This window comes from Cinclus cinclus, chromosome 13 (genome assembly GCF_963662255.1).
Source record: "Cinclus cinclus chromosome 13, bCinCin1.1, whole genome shotgun sequence".
NCBI lineage: Eukaryota > Metazoa > Chordata > Aves > Passeriformes > Cinclidae > Cinclus > Cinclus cinclus.
In genome coordinates, this window is record NC_085058.1 from 11,482,316 (window position 1) to 11,495,625 (window position 13,310).

Consider the following 13,310-nt stretch of genomic DNA (forward strand, 5'->3'; position numbering starts at 1 on the left):
AAAAGGAGGCCAGAAGTCACTTAACCAGTCTTTTGCAGAAAAAAATTTCTCTCACGCTGATTTCTGCATTAAGCACTAAACAGTTCTGCTTCTTTCTCTACCACTGAACATATAAAATTGTGCTTTAAATGGCAACAAAGTTATATGACTAGGATTTTGTTTGTTTTGTTCTGCTGAGCCTCACATAAATCTCAGCAAGTCACTAGATGGCACCAAAAGTAGTTAATTTTTAGATACTGCAATAAAGCAAAACTGGAAGAGCCCCTGCAAAAAAAAAAAAAAAAAAAGCACTGCTGGGGGAAAATGAGCATCTACACTTAGATAGCTGAGTAGCAGATCTGCTTAAATTTCATGCTGTGTAACTTTGCACAGAACAATGCAACAGACATGTATGTAAATCCCATAACTTTTTTAACCCAGAAAATTAAATGACTTAGCTGAATCAAGACAAATTATTTCAAACCAATCTCAGTCCAAACTGGTGCTTATTGGAAAGAATAAAACACACTGGGTGAAATCTTGGCCTTGTTGATAAAAGGTTTGAATGCTGATTTGTATAAAGATTTCATTCCCTGGTCTTTGTGTACTGGTTTAAACTCTTTCCAGACATACAGCTTCATCTAGATGTTTTAAACTCAATTTAAATAGTGCAGCACTGGAGATACAGCGCGTGCCTATGAACATAGTAAAATGAAACTGGCATCTACCTGCTAATCTTTGTTTTACTTTGTAATCTGTTGAAATTACAGGTGGTATGTCAGCGACCACTGACTGTTCTTCTATAATTCGTAAGATCTAAATATTTCACCTTATGAGGAAAAGTGCTTTGCCACTTTCATTAGACACATGGGAGCATCAACACATTTCAGCCTTCTACAGAAAAGCCTGTTGGACATTCTGCCTTTCAGGAATCTGCTGTGTTGAAGTAATGACTGTCAACTGCCAAAACATCACAAAGATACACAAAGCATGGTACCATTGCCAGGAAAGGAGGTCCATCTATAACTAATGAATATCACAGCAGCCATGTAGGAATGGAACAGATTCAAACCAACATTGTACCATTCCTGGAAAGGCTCAGAAGTTCCTTTAATTTGGATGTTAAAGAAGGTACTTAAATTTTACTTAAAACTCCAGAGATTGAGAAAGGTTATGGTTATTCTCCATAACCATATTCTCCACAAATCTTATGACCACTTTCATATTTTTAAGGCTATTATGGGAAAAGGTGGTAATGACAACCTCAGATGTTCATCAGAAAATTCCAGGAGCATACTGGAAATGTCAAACTGAAATGTTAAAGCAAATACTAATAGTATGGAAATAAACTTTTTAAGGACTTTTAGTGTTACAAGATCATAGCACTTGTATAAACAGTTGTCCAGATGGGATTGTAAAAGGTTAGTAAGTGCTTGAACTAACATAGGCCATGGAAGAGGATAAATCACTGATCTGATATCTCACAAAAAATGCCAGTAGGGCTTTTACAGACAGTATCTGACTTGAAGGAAGAATATCTGTCATTTACAGATCTTTAATAATAAATATAAGTATTGACTGCTCTGTACTGATAGAAAGTAGGTTCTGATGGTTCTCAATTAAGAAGTGAAAAGAGAAAATGGGCCTTAAAGATACTTCCGGACAACTAATAGCTTTAAACAGGAAAGCACCATATTTTCTGTTTTCCTTTTTTAAATTATTTTAATTGTTATTTTTTATTTTATTTTAGCTTCTCTCGAAGTCAAAAGGCTTGGAGTGGAAAAAAATGTTGAGACTCCATGATGTGCAAACCAAGCTAGGAGTTAGCCTAGAGGAAATGCTGACCATTGTCGAGGAGGTATTACATCCTGAGCCTTACAGCACAGAGGAAATTTGTAAATGCCTGGGAATTAGCCTGGAGGAGCTCCACTCTCAGATCCTTAGTCAAAACATGCAAGATGGTGAGCATATATGAAATTGTGGGGTTTACTGTACGATGTTTGTATTATATAAAAATTTAATGCATTAATAAGTAGTGCAAGTAGAAGTCTTGCCAGAATGCTTGTCTGGAATCTTGGTTGGGAAGTGAATGAATTTATGCCATCATCAATTGGTATTTTCATTCTAACTTTTAACTTAAAATAGAGCAAACTTTGATTTTGATTGAACTGTTTCTAAAATCATGGAAATAGCAGATGAGCATTTTCACACATTAAATGTATCCTGGATGCATACAGTAGGGTTCCTAATAATACCAAATAATAGAGAATTTATGAAATAATTCATTTGCTAACAGGTTTCCAATTGAGATCAGAATCTTTCTGTAAGAGCTACATAGAATCCTTCTTCCTTGTTCCATTCTGTAGCATTAATACCTGTATTCTTTTGGAGCCAAATTACATCTTTGTCAGTCCTTCTCAAGACTGCTTTCAGGAATGTGTATGTTGGATGTATATAGATATGTAACATAGCTCTCTACACTTACACTTACTTATAAGTAATAAGTAAGTAAAGTAAGTAAATAGGCTGTCCATCTGGAGTGATTGTAAATTTTATATATTGACCAAGGACCAGGTCCTGAATCTTTAACCTCTTTTTGATAACCCCAGTGGTATCAGACAGTATAAGACTATTTTATTGTCTAATTACACTGCCAGAAGATACCAGGATGGAATAAGATACCTTAAGACAGCTCTTTATCTCCATAGAAAGAGTTTTGATAACTTTGTACTGTCTGTACATGAGGAATATATGAACCACGTACCTGCACTCTGCAGCAATTTCCTGGGCAACTGCAAGGTTGTAAATCTTGCACTGTCCCTGCACCCTCCCCTTCATGAAGCAATGCAAGACTATTAACTGTCAGATGTTTATACTCCTTCTACCTGGTTTATAAAACAAATTCTACAGTTCTGCAAAATTGAGTTGTTTATACAGGTTATCTTGATATCTTTTTGTCAAAAAACAAAGTCTAAATGAAAAATTTAGACATAAAAGCCATAGAAGAAACTCAAAGGAAATTTTATACCATAGCTCTGAATACCATTTGCAGATGTTTGTTGAACAGAATCTCTTAAACTTGCATGACTGTGATTTCATTTGATAAGACCAATTAAAAAGGATTATGCTGAAAGCCTTTTTGCATGTACAATATAAAATTAAATAACAGATTTCTGTAAAACTTATGCAGAAGAAACAAGACAGGCACAGAACAAATCTGACTGCTGGGTTTGTTACACACTACAAATTATGCGTTACGTTGGCTTTGGAACACCAGAGGCTGTTTGAAGAAAACATTTTTCTTACTTCCCCTCTACTTTCCCACTCTGTTTTAATGACAATGCCTGGCTTCTTCATGGGAGGGAGAAAACTTAATGTCAAATAAGTAACCTCTGCAGAGAATTTCAGAGTGTCATTGAATTTCTTTGTTCAACGTGAAGAACAAACCATAACATTTAGGGGATCTTTTCATGCCCAGGGATCATTACCAATTGTTTTGTGCTAGCATGTGTGTCATGTTTAGGGATGTAAAAGTGCTCTGTATGTACTAGTTCAGCCTTAAGTCCAGCTTCACCTCATCTACTCCTCCAGTGACAGTACTGTATACTTACATAAAGTTTTATCAGTATGTCAGGATGACCAGATAAAAACTCCACATCTCAAAGGATCATTCTATGGACTGGCTTTGGTCAAGTCCCAGGCCATGTCTGGAAACCCACAGCAACTTTGCATCCCTTTTACAGCAAGTATTGAAGGATTTCTGCAGTTCCCCACTGTACAGCCCGTTCGTTCCCCACGTTTGGAGAAGTACAGATGGTGTATAAAGCCTCTCTAAACTTCTTACAGTTGTTCCTTGGTCAACTCACAATCCTGAGTTTTAAAGCTCCCTTGCAAATGTTTACATGTGGATTGCACTTGTGGCTTCTGAACATCTCTAGAAAAATAATATTTATTACTTTCTAAGGTGCACTGTGCCATAATTTTGGCTTGAGTGCTTCACAGAACACATAGTGTGTGGTGATTGTGGGACATTAAGTATTTATAAGCTTCACCACAAAAGGATATTCTCCTGTAAAACAGTATATTCCTTTAACCACTAAATGTTTTTTTCTTCTTAAATGAGGTATTTTTAAACCCATTTTTTCCTTTTCATATAAAAAATTTTAATCTAATTTTGACATTTAAACCTGAGAATGAAATCACCATGGAAGGAGCAGGCATCCATTTGCTGTGTGGATTTGGCTGTTTAACTCCTATTTGTCCCCAGGAAAGAGAATTCTAAAGCTGCAGATTACACGAGTGGTGCTTGAACAGTTGAATTGCTCATGGGTGTTGAACAGTGCAGGAACAGTTTCCACACTCCTGCACTGACATGTGGAGGTGAGGGGGGTCTCGAGTGTCCTGTCAGGTGGCTCTGGGGTCTCTCTGTGCATCAGTAGAAGATGCATGACCAGAAGTTTCACCTCCAAACTGATAGATCTCAGAGCACTTCCCAGTTGAAGGTGTCTAGTTCAGCCTCGCCCTGATCCATGTCATGGAGAAATTTTGGGACATAGCACAGAAACAGAGATGTGGCTGTTCCAGGCAGATCCCATACCTGGAGGATGGAGGCTTTTGGGGTGTGCCACAGGTTAGGCACAAGGCACTGAATAGTCTAGGTTAGTTGCAAAAGCCTTGTAAAGCCATCATTCCTCTGGAGGAAAAATCCCTTTAAACCAGTAGTTATCATAATCTCAAAGCAGGTGTCTGCTGAATGTGTCACCGAATCCAGCGATGACTCGTCCCCTGGTTTATTTTCAGAAAGCCAGATTGCAAACAGTTATTTGAGCAGTCCCAGTAGAGTAACTGTTCCCCACTTCAAGGAGGGGGTTCACAATCTGGCTCAAATTAAAGCCATCTGGCAGCATTTTCTTATACACATTATGAACCAGAAACCTTCACCCTCATCATGTTCAATCAGCAGGATGCCTAACAGAGAAGGGTAGTATTGCACGTGAGTAATGGTGCTAGAAACTGTCCCCTGCACAACTGTGTGTCCGTGAGTTTTTCCGGTTGTAAATTTCTAACAGTCCCATCAGCCATGTGTAGCTCATTAATCTACAGTGAAATGTATCTTTAGAAGCTGCCAAAGCAACTAGAAAAAAATATATAGCCTGGAGAGGTTGGTCTTTAGCTAAAGGTCAGATAGAATTGTACAGGAAGCCTCTAAAGAAAGGAATCTGCTGAAGTTGAAGTTGTAACAAATGAGTTGCTGAGAAGCCACAACATTTCCTTATACAGAAAAACAAAACCTCTAAATGGACTGGACAGGTTTGCACAATTTTTGTAAGGCTAAAATTAAAAAATATGACCATACAGTTGAAAATCCACAGTAAACATTTCTGTTATGTTTAGTTAACCCATAATTATTTGGGACTAATAGCCCAGATTTTTGTCTGTTAAGGGATATTATATGGATTTTGGACAAGCTTTCATTAACATTAGTCTGCTGGGTCTCAGCAACTTGGAAGGTTCTTGCTGCAGTGCTATCTATTAGTGCCCTGGAAAATGGCACCATTCTTTCAAGAGCTTTTGGTGGTTTGTAAGTGAACTGAATTTACCTGTTCATGGATGACCTGACAGAAATCCTCTGCCTGAAGCAAAGCTCAGAGAATTCAGAATTAAGTTGAAGTGGGAGAAACCAGGCCTTTATTATAGTTGAGTGGATTAGGAAGGTATATTTACATTTTCGGTCTAATTAATTACCTGATTCCATGTATTATAGTAGATTTAAGGATCCACATGCTTTTAAGAATCTGGCATTAATTTCCTAAACCCTGCTTTTTATGCTCTTCTTTGAGCACCACAGAGACCATATAACCCAGTTCTGTGCAATCCTGCAAGTGTTTCTCTGAGGGCTTCAGCTTTTCCTCTTTCAGAGCACTGCAGCCTTGGCTCAGATATGAACTAATCAGGTGTAGGCCCTTTGGTTTTGTTTCTTATAACTGTGACAGAGTATGGCTTAATAAATCAGTGGAGCCAATATACAAACTGTGATGTAGCAAACAGATTCCAATATAGATGTGACTTCTTGAAATATAATCTGTACTCTGTCTTCTGTTAGGTAGAGAGGGTTTGTTTGGACTACCCATCCAAACATTAGAGATAGAAGAAGGTTTCTGTATTATCAGAGGCATTTGGTGTTGAAAGCTGAAAATACATTAATCATTTCATTATTTTAGAATCAGGCTTAGAGAGTACTGAGCTGTTTGCCGTCCTGAAGATAATTTTGCCTGAAAAGAAAACTGCCTGAGAAGAAAAGCAAGCTATAACAAAAAAATTTAAATGCAAACATAATTTTTTTTTTTAAATAAAATGCTGCCTATAACAGACCAATTGCTAATGCCAGGATCCCAGCCTTTAACTGGTACTAATTTGGTAAACGTCCGCAAAGGAGCTTGTAAATAACACACAGCCACTCTCTGCTGCCTGGAAGGAGCATGTTCCCAGCCACAGGAGCTGTGTCAAGGTAGCAAATTCCCCCCTCCACCAGAGGCTCTCCTGGGAGCCAGCACTGCCCAGGACACGGCTCAGGTCCCTTGGCTGGCAGCCAGAGCTGAGCACCCACTGTGGTTGCCAATTCCTGACATGACAAGCACAACACAACCCCAGAGACTTTAAGGTAATCTGGCCAGTAGAGCATTGCTCTACCAAAGGGTGGTCTCCGAATCAATCACAGCCTTTGGCAAGTCTGTGGCCCGACAATTGAAACCAGACATGTTTTCAGTTCATTCTTTGGGTTACTACTGTTCGATGGTGATTTACAAGAGAGTGTGAGCTATGGCAATCTCTCACGCAACTTTAGATATTCCCTAAACGAATGCACATTTAGAAATCTCCTTGCTCTAAAACAATGCCTCATAAGAAAAGAATATTTAAAGAGAAACCATCCTTAAAAATAGGCCAAACTGCCTTTCTTCAGCATTCAAAAATACTGAGGCACCACTTTGCAAAACACAGCGCAACTAACTCCAGCAGCAACAAAATCAGAAACCAAAATATGCTCTTCCTGTGTGATACTCTCAAGTCCATGTTTCTGAGGGGCACTCAATTTTCTCATTTCTGTCCTAGTTTGAAATGCTTTCAGAAGGCCTGTTCACAAGACAAACAGCACAGGGTTTCTCAGGAGCAGGCTGTATTGAATTACAAAATAAATAGGAGCAGAAGCAATATCAGCAGTAGCAGAACATTGCTATGTTAAATGTTTCTGTCTCATTTTAGACTTCTTGTGTCTCAGCACTATTTTCAGCATTTACAGTTGTGAAATACTCTGGAGAAATAAAAAGGCATTATAGAGGTGCTGATGAAGTTTTAGTCTGTAAGCGCTGCTGCCTGGAGTGTACAACATGAGAGACTTCATACTGGACCTAATTTTATTTCCAGTCTTTCAAGGAAGATTTCTACATGTATTTGCAAATGTAGATTACTGAAAGTGTCAGAAGTCGTTCTAGAACTTGGCAGTCTCAACAGAACAGAAAAGTAGGGACTCTGTGGTTCTGGGTCAGACAGCAAGTTCTGTTTTAAGTACAGGGCTGGTCTTGCTTCTCCTTTTACCTCTATTTGAGTGTTTTATCAGCCATTTTAGAAAGCAAGAGAGACCAGGAGCTGAACTGAGAGAGAAGCTTCACTCTAAAGGAGAATTTACATTTAGAAAGAAGATGAAGGATGTTCTGAAGTGCTCTAGCAAGTTAGCTAGTTAGTATTTTAGCTTTGCTGTGCTAAAATAAGAAACAGTGCAGTAGGTGCTCCATATAGAGGTTAAAGTCCATTAATATTTACCACCCAAACAGCTCACACAAACCACTTTAGTCATAAATTAAATTATGTCATGCATGCTTCTGTTGAACAATACTTCCTAAATAGTAGCCATGGTATTAAAGCAAACAGAACTATATTGGGAGAGGAAAACAATGAACTACAGCACAAGCTTGGGAACAGCAGATCAATTCTCAGATATTAGTTGCAAACCAAACCTTCCTGTAAGTATGGGTGGCTTGTGGAGTCTTTAACCACAGCCATCTCCTTCCTTTTTATGCCCCATTATTCAGGCTTGATGGAGGTCTCTACCCTGACGGCCACACAGGTTTGGACATGCCCCCAACCCTTCCCAGCAGAATTGCATTTTTATGGCACAATAGAAAAAGTTTAGCAAAAATCCTTGCACTAGTCTTTGACCTCTAGTAGGTCAGTACTAAGAGTAAGTACTAAGCCCTGTCTGGGCTTGGCATCTTTTCACATCCATAAAGACAGCACTGATGCTTTGGCAAGTAACCTGCACCAAAAATAAACCCTGAAAACCAAAGTGAAAGCACCTGTTCTCTTCACTATACCTTTATTCCAGTATGATCTACAGTCACAGTGAGCCTGTGTTATTGAGAGAAAAAAAAAAAAAAAGGCAAGTGGGTTTTTTGTGGCTTGGTGGTTGCTTTTTTTTTTTTTTTTTCCCAAGCAAAGATCCATCTGCACAGTTCCATAATTGATGCAGATTTGGCCTGGAGCAGCCACAAGGCCCTGGGCCAGCAGGTGCTGGCTGACAGCAGCCTGCAGGGCACTGGGGACTCTGCAGGTGTTCTGCCTCTGTTCTGCTGCTATTTGGAAACTTTAGATTAATGCCCTGATGCTGTCACCACCAACCCTTGCACTTCTGCCTTGCCTCTGCAAAGTGAGAGATGAGCCTGTCCAGCAGCACAGCAAATAACCAGAGCATGTGCATGAAGCTGTCAAAGTGAAAAAAATATGCATACATTGCATTTTGATAACCTCTAAACATTATTTTTTCTTAGGGCTTTTAAAGATGTAGGTGAACTTTTGCAGAAGACTTTCAGCCTCGAGAGTTCTCATATAAAGGATAAATTGCTAAAATCCCACAATTCTATTATGTTTTGTATGTTGCTTTTGTAGTAAATAATAATGCAGTTTTCTTTTTATGTAGTTTCCACCTTTAAGTTATACCAGCGTGCAAAGCACGTGTACAGTGAGGCTGCCAGAGTGCTGGAATTTCAGAAGATTTGCAGCGAAGCACCTGCCAACGCACTCCAGCTGCTGGGAGAATTAATGAAGCAGAGCCATATCAGCTGCAGGGAGATGTATGAGTGCAGCTGTCCTGAGCTGGATCGCCTGGTCGACATCTGCCTGTAAGTTGTGACCACAAGGAAGAGTAATTGTCTGTGGAGAATACGGTTCGAATTGAGGAGAAAATACGACATCCTTGGCTATTGCAATCTTAAAATGAAAGTATTCTTGTCTCTTCTTACAAAATTAATCTCCTGCAGGGGCATTACATGGTCAATTGTTTCCCTGCTGACATCTGTGTAATACTTGCAGATGAAAGCTACGGTTTATGGCTTCATTACAGATTTTGCTTTTGGACTGACTCATCGTCACAAGTGTTACGTTAGACTGTTGGCTACTCTTTTTTAAGCTGCAGAAGAAGTCATAAGTGGTTTTCTTAAAACATCATCTTACTTGTTCTATCCGAACTGCTACTTTTTCTCTATTTCTCAGAATTATAGCGTCGTAGAATGATTTGGGTTGGAAGGGACCTTAAAGATCATCGTGCTCCAGCCCCCTGCCATGGGCAGGGATGCCTCACACCAGACCAGCCTGCTCAGAGCCCCATTCAAACTGGCCTTGAACACTTCTAGGGATGGGGCATACACAGTTTCTCTGGGCAACCTGTTCCACTGTGTGTGCCTCACAACTCTCATAGGAAAGAATTTCTTTCCAATATCTTATCTAAATTTACCTTTTTCATGTTTCTTAACCGTTTCAGTACTGCTGCCACAGGAGTTCCAGGGCATAAACAAGCTGTTCTACAATCTTAGGTTGTCTTGGAATTATACTGAAATGTAGTGAAATGCCATTTGCATTTTTTCAATCAAAAAGTAAGTGAATAATAAGTCCAGATAGGTTGGACAGCATTTCACTGTTTAAGAAATGAGTGTGCTAACTGTTACAAGGGCTGACACTCTGCTTCTTTCTGTGCTGTCTGAGCTTTCCCCATATAATTAAGTTTCCATCTCTGCCTCAGCATTATTCCTGACTCAGTTTGGTTGTGAGGAAACGATCCCAATTCCAAAGAACATTCCCTGAGTGCCATTTTGTCCCTTCTTTTCTCCCACGCACAGGTTGTTGTGGTATCAGGCTGTTTGCATGACTCAGCTGCAGGGGACGATGAGATCTGGTACAACCGTGCGTTAATCCACAAAGTAAAAACAAGCACTTAGTACTCATATCCTACACAGCATTTCATCTCTCTCACAGGGTCAGCATCAAACAATGTACACATTTCAGTCCTTTATTTATCTTTTTCTATATTTGATCACAGGACAGACACCTGGTGCTGTGATCTAAATTCACTGCCTATAGAAGGAATTTAGTGGTTGGTGATCATTTTAACAGTGACTGAGGGAAATAAACAGTTGCTCACTTGGGCTGTCCCACATCTACTCTGTCCCTGCCCCAGCCATCCTGTCCCAGCTGCTTCCCACAGTCTCATAATGGCTCCCTGGTGATGCCACCCTCTTAACTTGTGCCCCTAATTGTTCCTTCTTCTCCTTGGAGAAGGGTGTGCTTAATTTGGGAAACTGCCCTAAGCCAGAGCACTACTGCCCTGCCAGAAGGACAATGTGGGGTGATACAAGTGTTTGTAGGCCTGAGGTCAAGAAATTTTGTTTCACTGTCTTTTTGAAGCAGATATCCCATCCTCTCTCTACGTCTTTTCAGTCTTGAAGAAAACAAACTATTTCAATTTCCTGTTTTAAAAATTAAATAATTAATACCTTGCCACCTTTACCATTGCTTAAATTTAGATTGTTTTAAATTAAGTGACAAATTAGTCTGGCTTAGAATGTAAATAAGAATTTTACAAGCATGCAGTTTACCATACGCTTTTTTTCCTGCACTTACAGATTTTTTAAGTTGCAGTACCCATTGCAGTAACCATTTATCAGGTTTGTAAATCAACAGAGTGCAGAATGTGATTATTTAGGTGAGATTTCTTTTGCAGACAAGATGGAATGGCCTCTGAGGCAGAAAGCTGCAAACCTAAAAACTGAACAGAAGACTTTAGGACACTGACAGATTATTTTGCATGTGGGATACATGTATTGTTTTGTACTAAAACACAAAGCAGCTTGATAGCCACTGGACAGACTGATAGCAACTGAGCAGAACAAGTTTTGATTCTTCTCTTGGGGCCCCAGTCCAGGGTGTAATTCCCATCTTTATTCAGTTTATCATATCACATAGTGATCACATCATACAATAAGCTGTGACAGTCACTCAGCAGGGCAGTTCCACCAGAGTTATCCCAGCTGCTCAAAGGGAACCACTGATCCATGTGTGACGGGATAACTACCTCCAGGGTCAGCTGAAGACAGAAACTGAACTCTACTGAATTATCAAAGATCTTGGGCAACAGTCTTGATCCCATGCAAGGCATTAGCACTGCCTGTTCTGAGGCACTCCTGGCAGGGCAGGAGCCTTAAATTAAGATCTGCATTGCTTTAGGTACAATAACTGCCCAGAGCTGCTGCCTCAGTCAGTGGCATCCAATGACTGCACTTGGCAGACCTGAAGAACCCATTCTTACAGGGCATGTTCTCAGAAGAGCTGGGAGGAAACTGTCCTGCCCTGTGCAGGGGAAAACAGGCAGGTAAAACCTGGCCAGATGTGCTGTGCAGCATGGAGTTACCTGTGCCACATTCCAGTAAACCAGCAAGGGTGGCTGTGAGAGCCTCTCGCAGCAGGAAGCTCAGCACAGGAATGGAAATTGTGGTCCTTATTTGTACAGAGCTCTGTGCTTCCATGGTGACACAGCTCCAGCCAGCTCAGGCAGGGCACGTGGGCTGGCAGGCAGGAGCACAGCCACAGCACCAAAGGAAAGCAGCAGTTATGATTTTTCTAATTAAATTAAAATTCACTAGAATGTTTCAGTTCCAGGGAAAATATATAAATAGTAAAGGAAAAAGGTGATGTGTGTGTGCCCATATTAAATCAGATTTCTGATTTATCAGCAGAAGAACCCACAGTATATGATGGGCAGAGCTAAGTACCACAGTGGAGTGTCATTCATATGGAATGATTTCAAATTCATAAATTAAAATAACTTCACCTGTGTTTGTTCTTTTTTATTTTATTCTTTGCACAGAAAAGAGTAAATTCTTGGTTCATTATTCTTTGCAGTATTGTCCCATCAGGAATGTTTCCTAAGAAATGCATCTTTCTTCTCTAGAAGTTTAGTATTAAATCTTTTTCTGATTCAGTAATTAGATTTCAAAAAGCGTATAGCTATTCTGAATGAATGCAGCTGAAGCCAGCATCTAACTTTTGGAAAAAAAAATCTTAAGTTTTCTTAAATGGTACATTAAAAATCCTAAAGGACATAAAATCAAGTAGTCACTCTAGAAAGACTTGCCTGATGTGATTACAGAAGTGGCCAGGAACTACACAAATGACATTCTTTACTTACAGTGATGCACAGCCACCCTGTAACTTTCAAAAGCTTTTCCAAAATACGTTCCACAGAATTGCCTGAGTCTACTGCTGCTCTCTCCTTACAAGGTTTAAACTCTGACGAATAATTTGCATATCCAGATGTTTTCTCTTTTGCCTAGATCTTTATGTTTTACTGTATAACCTCTGCCAAGAAAGAAAGGGATCCATACTTGCTGTGGTTTGTAGTGCTGAAAACTGTAACCACGAGTTGGTCAGTTGTTTCTTTTCAGTTTGCAAAGATTGAAGACTTTTGCTGTCTCTGTCCCACCTCATTCTGTTAGTAGCTGGTTTACCTGTTAGTCTTCTAAAGCAGGTAACACAGCAGATTTGCAGATTTACTAAACAATTAAGGGGAAAAAATTTGATAGGAGCTCCTGAGTAAGTTAGGTACTCTTGAAAATCTCTCATTCCTTAGTGTTGCACGTAACTTGCTTTCATTTTCTTATTCTCCATCTTTTGGTACTATAAATCCTGGTAATTTTTCATTTTGGTACTGTAAATCCTGAGAATGGTGTTCCCAGCCATGCCTCGTATATGACAGACAGCTGAATCCTCTCTGACCACTCTTAAAAGCTACAGATTTTACATTACATCCAGGTGCATTATGGTAGCCAGCACAATTCTGCATTTTATCAAGACTCTTACTACTTCCACTTATGATTTTCTTAAAGCTGCAGAGCCTGCAATCATGGCATAATTTGAAATTTCAACGAAGCCAGAAACGCTTAAAGATGCTATTCAAATGCAAACTAAACAACAAGGCAGAATAAGCACAATTCTCCCTATTTATATAT

General features: G+C 39.5%; 1 protein-coding gene across 1 annotated transcript in view; it reads left to right on the top strand.

Moving 5' to 3' along the window:
* Positions 1–13,310, top strand: part of GALK2 (galactokinase 2) — a 46,352-nt gene that overhangs the window by 30,012 nt on the left and 3,030 nt on the right. The window contains exons 8-9 of the mRNA XM_062501505.1: positions 1,730–1,940; positions 8,951–9,152. Of these exons, the coding sequence (XP_062357489.1) occupies positions 1,730–1,940; positions 8,951–9,152 (413 nt within the window). The remainder of the gene's footprint in view (positions 1–1,729; positions 1,941–8,950; positions 9,153–13,310) is intronic.